Below are 9,013 nucleotides of genomic sequence, written 5' to 3'. Positions count from 1 at the left end.
GAGGAGGAGGTGGAGGAGGAGGAGGAGGACGAGGAGGAGGAGGAGGAGGACGGCGAGGAGGAGGAGGAGGTTGGGGAGGGGGAGGCAGGCGAGGAGGAGGGTGGTGGCGGGGATGATGGTGGTGGCGGGAAGGGGGTTGACAACAAGGGATGGCTGCGTGGTAACGCAAAGCTACCAAAGCAGGTTCCTGCTACTGAGGAGCAGAAGTGGCTCATTGAGCCCACGGGGAAAGAGTAAGTGCCACTTTATAATAATTTCATTATTTTGCTTGTCACATGCTCATTCCGGTTGTTATCTATTTTGCTTGTCACATGCTAATAGTTCATTCTTTTGCAGCAACTGGATATATTCTAAAGGGGTCCGTATTCCCAACGGCCTCATCACCGTCTTGCTGAAGTTATACTGGCCGGGGTTGTACTGTCCGGATCCAGTCAGGCAGCCGGACCATCGGGTTTTGGCCACGAGCTGGGACCACTGGGAAGTGGCCCTCCACGCGGACCATGAGACCCATGCCAAGGCCGTGATCACTACTTTCTGGGTGAGTTCTCTTCAGAAGCACAAGTCCATTCTAGTTTCATGAATGATTTAACTCAGGGCTTCTTCCATTCTTGTTTCATGCATGATTGTAGAAATTCTACCGAGTTCTTCTGGAGCACAAGGCCAGAGCAGACCAGATCGTGCTGCGCCAATGCAAGAAGAAGGCCCGCCAGATGCAGTACGACGTGCGCTATGTGGCCATCTCGACATACTATCACGATGCTCTTGGTGTGAAGATGACCAAGGAAGAAGCGCGAAGGACGATGGGCATTACCTTGGAGAGGCACGAGTACTTGGCGGTAAGTATAAAAGATTTTTCATTATGCTTTCATTACCTTGTGGTACATTTCACCGTTTCGTGTTAACATGCCATTATGCTTTCATTATGTAGGTCTGTCCAAATTGGTGTTATGGAAAAAATGAGTCCTGGGCGGCATTGGTGGATCTTTGGTGTGATGAGGCTGGAGCCTGGGCGGCTACGAGAATCAAAAACAAGGCTAAACGAGGGAAGGAGGGAGTACATGCTCAGGAAACCGAAACCACTTTCTCCACAAGGCACTTAATGTATGACTAACCCCATTAAACATTCTTCTTCATCTATTTACCATCACTTTCTTATGTATGAGTAACCTCTGTTTGGTGGTGCAGGAGGAGAAACTGAAGCGGCCGCTCTCACACATGGAGGCATGGGAGGTCGCTCATACGCGGAAGGAATCCAAGCCTGGCGAGCCCAAGTACTACGGCAAGAAGACCGCACAAAGGAAGAAGGCTTACTCCGATGGGTATCTGAGGTTCCATCCCGACACACCTGACCCCATTGCGGCGGATCTGGACGATAGGGTGGTGGTGGGCATGGGGCCCAAGGAGCACGGTCGGGAGGCGGTTCTCGATGTTGTGATCACTCCTACTATCTCCTACACACAGATCCGTCGGATCGACCCGAGCCTGAGCCAGCGCATGAGCACGCCAATGAACAGTGCACAGTCACAGTCCCTCTTTCAGGAGCGACAATCTGTAAGTATTTTCCCTCTTATCTTCATTGCTCACTTTATTTTCCGCATTTAGTAGTTTTATGAGTTCCATCATGTCATACCGTAGGCCTACCTGGAGTACACATGCCAGGAGACCATGGCGTGGCACGAGAGCCTTTATGCATACCATGAGCAGAGGGATCGCTAGATGCAGCACGCTTTTCAGGAAATGGCGGCCGGCAGGTGTCCTCAATTGCAACCAGCACAAGGTCCTCCAGCACAATCAAGGCTGCTGACCTTTGAGGAGTTTGTGGCACAGAACGCTGGCCCCTCGCCGGTTAGTTCATCCCCAATCTATTCACCCAAAGCATATCATGCCTTTCAACACAGTCATATATCCTGTTAATATGTCTTTTCAACATCCAGGGAACCAGTGGATCAACCGTTGGCGGTGGTCTTCGCAGCACTCCCGAGTCACGGAGCCCGACCACTCCGATCACGGAGGCGGAGGCGGAGGTGGAGGCGGTCTTGGCGGTAGCGTTGCCGCTAGTGGTGATGACCTGGGCTTCGGCGGTCTTGGCGGTGACGACCTCCGCGGTGCTCGACGTCCTGGCGCTTAAGCCTTTCGCTTGTGTTTCTTTAGATGACTTGTGTGTGGTGTGGTGATGATGATGATAAACTTGTGGTCTTTAGTGGTCCTTTAGATGACTTGTGTGCTTCTTTATATGCTTATGCTTATGTTTATGTTGATTGTGATGATGCTTATGCATATATTGTTGTGACGGCGCCAGATGATACTTAGATGTGTTCTATATGTCTATTTCCATCATATATATCTGCTGTATATTTGAATTCAATGGATCTGAAAACAAACATGAAAAAGAAAAAAAAATCAAATACAATCTATGCCGACGGCTAGGCCATCGGCATAGTGCTGGCGTGAGCACCCAGTTGCCGCCACGTGGCAGCTATGCCGACGGCCTAGCCGTCGGCATAGTTAGACCTGCCACGTGGCGACAACTGGGCACTCCTGGGGCAGGGCTATGCCGACGGCTTAGTTCAAACTTGCCACGTGTCGAGCAGCCGTTGGTTAGCACTTGACGGCGGCCGCCGTTAGGCGGGAACGTTGCTGAAGGCCCAGGCCGTCGGCACAGATGTACGGACACCGTCGGGATAGGACATATGCAGACGACCTTTCTTTGCCGACGGCCCCTCGGGCTATGCCGACGGATATGTTGCCGACGGCCCTATGCCGACGGGGGCCGTCGGCATAGACCTGTCCCGACAGGAATCAAGGCTATGCCGACGGCCTGGGCCGTGGGCATAGGGTGCGATTGTGGTAGTGCGGCCAAGCCAGCCTTTTTTTTACTTTGGAAACAGGAAATAAAGAGTAAAGGTCTTCTGTACTGTTCACATGAGAAATTGAACAAAATGAGACATTCCTTATTGCAATGGGCACCTTTATATCAAAATGGTTCTTCCACACTTCACAGTGTTTGTTGTGTTCCTGACTGCTCCCATTAAGAATAAAATCTTGAACTCTGGAGTATTCTTAGTGATGTTAGTCTTTGGAGTACTTGCTCATTTGGAACTTGCAAAATGAACTTTTTTGTTACAGGATATTGAGCTAAGTAGGCAGCACAACATTCTCATGTTTCTAACAACAAACAAGCATATAGAGTTCCAAATGAGCAAGAACTTAACTAACAACAAAATATCTCCTTTGCCTAGTCGTCTTGCAGCTCTTTCGATTAAGGTGTAGATTTGGGTAGATCTCACTCGGTGTAAGGAGAGGGTGGGGTGATCTGTTCTTGGTGTAGTTGATTGATTTTTGCTGTGTTGATTGCAGGTGAGGAAAGCGGGCATGCTCGATGGAGTGACCACCTTGTTGTCGGGGAAGTTGAAGTGAAGGATGGCCTTGTCCTCGACGGCAACGACATCCAGACCATCTCAGTCTGTAGCACTTATCAACCAGGTGAATGAATAGGTGCCGGCCCCATCCTTTCTGATGTATACATGTTGGTGTTACCTGAATAATTTTCTGCTTTTTTTTGGAATGATCTGTCAGACAGTCCCACACACGCACACACACGAATGGTCCATACGATGTCATGGTCAGTCGAATAACCTTTTAGACGGAGTTAAGCTATGAGTAACAGTGTGGGCTAATCTGCCTTCTTCCTCGAAACATTTTGCTGTCCTATCGATGGTTGCTAGTTGGGATAGATTATATATTGTTAGGAGCGTTCAGCTCTGCAGAATTCTGCTGCTCATAGTTTTCCTTGTTGCTAGTGGTGAGGACTTGAGCAATTAGTATTTGGCATAACATCATCCTGGGGATCTTTGCATTCTGGAGGGTCACTTTTTATATTTACTTGTCTCTGCTCTCATTGACTAGACTGCACTGGACGACCAAAGCGGTCAGCACAACATATACTGAACCAAAGCATCTACATAGGCCGGCCAACCTGTGATCCTGCTGCAGAGTCGGTCCATGAGGACACCTACGACCAGCAGGAGTTCCCCTGATCACCTACACAATATCGAAGCCGTTTTGGGGGTGGCCACTATGAATGCTACGGCTAGTCTGTATATGCTTGCAGGTTAGAACAATAGCAGCCAGCAGTATTGTTAGCTAGGTAATCTGCAAAGCTACAGGGCAGTGATCCACTTTGTGCAGTTGGCATACACACATTCAGGCCACATCTCTCATGTACAATCTTACTTGTAATTGCATATTCAAAGTTTGAGATTGCTAACCGGGCCTACCGCCCGGTCTCGTGTACAATCTTATGACTTGCAAACAAGCAACATATCAACTTCAACACTGTCAAAAAGAGGTATCAACTTCAGCAATAGTACACATTTCAATTTAAATCGAAGATCCATAGTGTCATGCTGCAACCATTCATGACAAAGAAAAGACATTCGAATGACGACTGAACCTAGCTAACAACACTTATGGCTGCTATTGTTCTAACCTGCAAGCATACTCTGTTTTTATAGTGGCCCTCAAAACGGGTTTGATATGGTCTCGTCACGGGAACGGCTGTTGGTTGTAGACAATCAAATTCAAATGTGCAGGCTTGCAGAATCATGGATGATTTATGCGGCAGGATCGCAGGTTGGCCCTTTGGTTCAGCTGGAGAAGGGGCACACATATAAAAAGTGACGCTGAAAAATGTAACAATCCCCAGGTTGATGGTATATATCAAGTGCTAGTTGAGCGGTTACCAACAACAACTCAGAAAACAGAGAAAGAAAACAGGTAGCAGAATTCCGCAGAGTTGAATGCTACTAACAACAATATCACAACTTAGCAACCATCAATAGGACAGAAAAACGAACGTTCCGACAAAGAAAGCCTGAGCTGCCCACAATGTTGTACTTGAGCTCTCTCTCAAAATTTACAGGATCGAGTCATCCTATATTCATATGGACCATTCGTGTGTGGCGTGATCCTTCCAAAAAAATACAACGAGCATCAGCCTGAAACTAATGAGCATATTCCAAAGTGAGCGTATGGGTTTCCTCTTACTCACATCCAGTACTCTACTAGATAACAGAGAAAACAGAGTCCCATAAGGGCTACACCAACTGTGAAACTCTAAACAATGAAGCTATGGAACAAATAAACAAATGAACAGTAGCAAATACAAGAGTTCAAAAGTATTATCATACACAAACAATCAGCACAACATCTGAACAATAGTAATTACAGGAGTTCAAAAGTATTATCATACACGAATAGACAATTATGAATCATCATTATCCTTTACATTAACTTCAACGAAATAAAAATCTCAGCCTAATATGCTGCTTCATGCTTCTTCGGAGCTCTCCTTACTCAATTTGTAGTTCCCTGTCTGGCCCAGCTTTTCCATGTGATAACGGCAAACACATATATCTGATCATATGTGTGGTCAACCATGTGGAAATAAGCAATCCTCCATGCTTTCTTACACAACAAGGCGCAGAACACCGCCCAGAGACCCAGAATAAATCCCAGAGCGAGTCCAAAATAAAAGGTCATTGGCTCAAAGGAATGTCCATTCATTTTCTGATCGTCTTGCATTGTTACATTCCTTCCAGGGCAACTGTTTGGAAGAGGAGATCCACAAAGACCATTGTTGCCACTGTACATGGAAGGTTGCTCATTGTAGAGGGTGTCAAGCTGACGTCCTGATGGTATTCTCCCTGTTAGATTGTTATCAGACAGGTCCAAGTAGCTCAAATAGGTTATATCTGACAGGCTCGAAGGGATCCCGCCAGAAAGCATGTTCCTTGAGAGGTCAAGTGATTCCAATGCCTGCAAGGCCCCAATCTTATTTGGGATTTTCCCACTCAATTGGTTCCACGATAGATTCAAGTTTATCAACGCACCAAGAGCAGCTATTTCTTCTGGTATTCTCCCAATTAATTGGTTGAAAGATAAGTCAATGCTCACCATATCCAAAATATCAATACCATAATTAAGTTCACGACCCTTGACGACCACAGAGGAAAAATAATGTTGACTGAAAAAATCCAAGTAACTGCCAAAAGGTAATTCTGAGTAAACCGTGGAATTTACATACTTTAATGGCAGTCACATTTGACAGATGCCGTGGTATGGCACCTGATAAGCCATTGCCTGCAAGATTCAGATGGTGAAGGTGACTAAGATTTGAGATGGTGCCCGGGATTTCTCCGGAAAACATATTCTGGTTTAGCCGCAGAAATCGTAATTCAACCAAATCTCCAATACATGATGGCAACCTTCCGGAAAAATTATTGCGTGATAGATCTAGAGACCTCAATTGTCTCCAATGTTTTAGAAATGGTGGGAAGTTGCCAGAGAATCTATTGTTACTCAACATGAGAAAGTAAATGTTCTTCACCCCAAAACACCGAGGAAGTTGTCCCTCGAAAAGATTGTTGCGCAAGTCCAATAGAACCAAGGCTTCCGCTTTGCAAAGAGATTTGGGAATGCCACCAGTTATCTGATTGGATACCAGCAATAATGAAATCAATTCTGGAGTCCCAATGTTTGATGGCAAAATTCCAGATAAAGAGTTTTCAGACATGTCCAGGAAGGTAATACTTCTTGGTAAGTTTGGGATTTCACCGGTTAGTTTATTTGAATTGACGGAAAACAATTGCAGTGACATGAATTCCATGTTTCTTGGCAATCGGCCACTGATTTCATTGTTGGAGATGTCCAGATCTGTGACCTTTGCAAATGCAGTGCTGAACCAGTCAGGAAGCCTATCAACTATACCTGTGCGTGATATATCCATCCAGCAAATGTCCACTTGGAACTGAAGCCATGCAGGAAACAAAGGGCCCAGTTGGCAAGAGCCAAGATCCGTTCCTTCTAAACTGAAGGGTGGTATCCAATCGGAACCAACTGTAATCCTCAAGGGATTCTCACTTAAAGACAGCACCTTTAACCTCGTTAGACTTGTAAAATGTTCTTCAGTCAAATCACCATTGAAGTGGTTGCCTCTGAGATCCATTACTGTCAAATTGCCAAGCATGCTGATCTCAGATGGCACATGTCCACTGAGATAGTTCCAAGAGAGATCAAGGCTGCTTAAGCTAGTGAGCAGCCCCACACCGCGTGGTATGCCTCCACTTAGGTTGTTCCCAGAGATGTCAAGAACGACTAAGCTGGTCAAGTGTGCTGTCCGGTCCGGCATGATTCCGATAATATTGTTGGAGCCCAAATACAGCTCCTGCAGTTTGTTCAAGGGACACTGGGGCATCCTCCCTATAATATCCTTTATATTTCCATCAATTTGACAAGAAGAAAGGTACAGGATTCTTAGATTGCATAGTTTTCTGAAGCTTGTAGTCATCGTCCCCATGTTACGATTAGATGACAAATCAAGGACTTGGAGGGACGTCATATGTGCCAGTGCATCAGGAGGTTGACCGTATAACTGAGCTCCGCCTAGGTAGAGATGCTGGAGGCCTGTCAAATTCCAAAACCAACTCCTTGCCATTGGGTGGGCAAAGATGTTGCCGGAGAGATCAAGCATCTCGAGTTTGGTAAGGTTAATATGTGAGAGTGAATGATCTATGGCTGGAAGAGAGCAAAACCCAAGATCGAGGGCCTTCAAAGAAGGAATCATGTTCACAACATAAAGCCAATCAACCATTGTGCAGAGGTTTACCGAATTCATTCCAAGATACTGCAAATTAGGGATGCGCGCTACCCATGAAATGTCTCTTGAATACATATTGGTTTCTCCATCAAATTGACATGAGATGTCAAGATGCTGCAAGTTTGAGAGGTTGCCGAGTTGATGGGGCACTCTGCCAGAAAATGGTATGCCGGCGAGGTTGAGATATCTCAATCTCGTCAAAGAGGCCAAGAACTCCGGCATGCGGCCACTTGGGCCCTCGAGGTAATTCATGCTAAGATCAAGGTGCACTAGACGATCCATGGAGAGCAAAGAATCACTTATCTGGCCAACCAAAGCTGTGTCGTACTCATCGAAAATGCCCACATACAGACTACGAAGATCAAGCTTAAGGACATGGCCGGTCCGGTTGCTGCACTTGACGCCCCTCCACTGACAGGAATCTTCCTTGTGCCAAGAGTCAAGGACACCCATGGGGTCGCTGGTGATGCCGCGCTTGAATGTCAGCAGGGCGTCCCGCTCCCGCGGTATGCAGCCTGCACCGACCGAGCCGCCGGCCGGCCTGAGCTGATGTGCATCGGAGGCCAGCAAGCTGGCGGCAGCTAGGACGCATATGAGCAGGAGCTCGGCAGTGGTGGTACGCATGGCGAGGAAGACGATGGATTCGTCTCTGAGCCACTACGAAGTGGAGTTTATGGCAATTGTAAACAATATTAGTGAGTCCATGTTTCTGACCGAGTCCATGCCCCTTGCAGACTGGCAACCTGACCGCAACCCTGTGAGCAAGCATATACACACGATTTTTGGGCAAGTTCACGTCAGGCATGGAGAATTTCCACACAAACTCCAAGGCCAGAATTCGTCTACTTGTGACAGTCCCCGACCAGTGAATTTGACGGACGTGCAGGTTAGGCAAGTGAAGAGCACCACATGGTTTAGTAGAGGTGCAGGCTTTTCCTTCCATTTCTCAGCTCACTGAACGATATACTATAAGTGAAGATAATTTCAGGGCAGTTTTACAGTTTCTTTTAGTCCTTGTTGCTGTAGTTGTCTCTGAGAAGTGGACGTGGAGTATGTGATCACGAGCTCACAGGAGCTCGAAATCTACCCCGTCCAGTACATCTTTGCGATTCGTTGTGATGATTGCGGCTGGCAGGTCCAGGGTCCACATAGAAATATTTTTTTAGATGAACAGGGAGGCCTCTCCCCGGCTCCATTAACGAATGAAACCATCAGAGTCAGATTTACAGCCCCATCTAAAAGGGTTCAAACTTATTACAACCATTCGATCAGCACATTTAGAGATAAAGTTTAAAGATGCGCTAATCTCCTAAGCTCGAAATGACAGAGACAGTACGACGAATCACATCACAAACG

The 9,013-nt window shown here is 46.7% G+C and overlaps 1 protein-coding gene and 1 pseudogene across 1 annotated transcript in view; one reads left to right on the top strand and one right to left on the bottom strand.

Moving 5' to 3' along the window:
• Positions 1 to 4,037, top strand: part of LOC123084576 (leucine-rich repeat receptor-like protein kinase PXL1) — a 12,271-nt gene extending 8,234 nt beyond the window's left edge. Inside the window, exons 2-3 of the mRNA XM_044506102.1 lie at positions 3,358 to 3,483; positions 3,907 to 4,037. Of these exons, the coding sequence (XP_044362037.1) occupies positions 3,358 to 3,483; positions 3,907 to 4,037 (257 nt within the window). The remainder of the gene's footprint in view (positions 1 to 3,357; positions 3,484 to 3,906) is intronic.
• Positions 4,038 to 5,355: 1,318 nt separating this feature from the next.
• LOC123083599 (receptor-like protein EIX2) lies at positions 5,356 to 8,281 on the bottom strand (annotated as a pseudogene).
• Between the last annotated feature and the right edge of the window lie 732 nt (positions 8,282 to 9,013).

The sequence above is a fragment of the Triticum aestivum genome, chromosome 4A, assembly GCF_018294505.1.
Source record: "Triticum aestivum cultivar Chinese Spring chromosome 4A, IWGSC CS RefSeq v2.1, whole genome shotgun sequence".
NCBI classification, from domain to species: Eukaryota; Viridiplantae; Streptophyta; class Magnoliopsida; order Poales; family Poaceae; genus Triticum; species Triticum aestivum.
The sequence above is the reverse complement of the archived record's forward strand: the minus strand, read 5'-3'. Positions and strand labels throughout refer to the sequence as shown.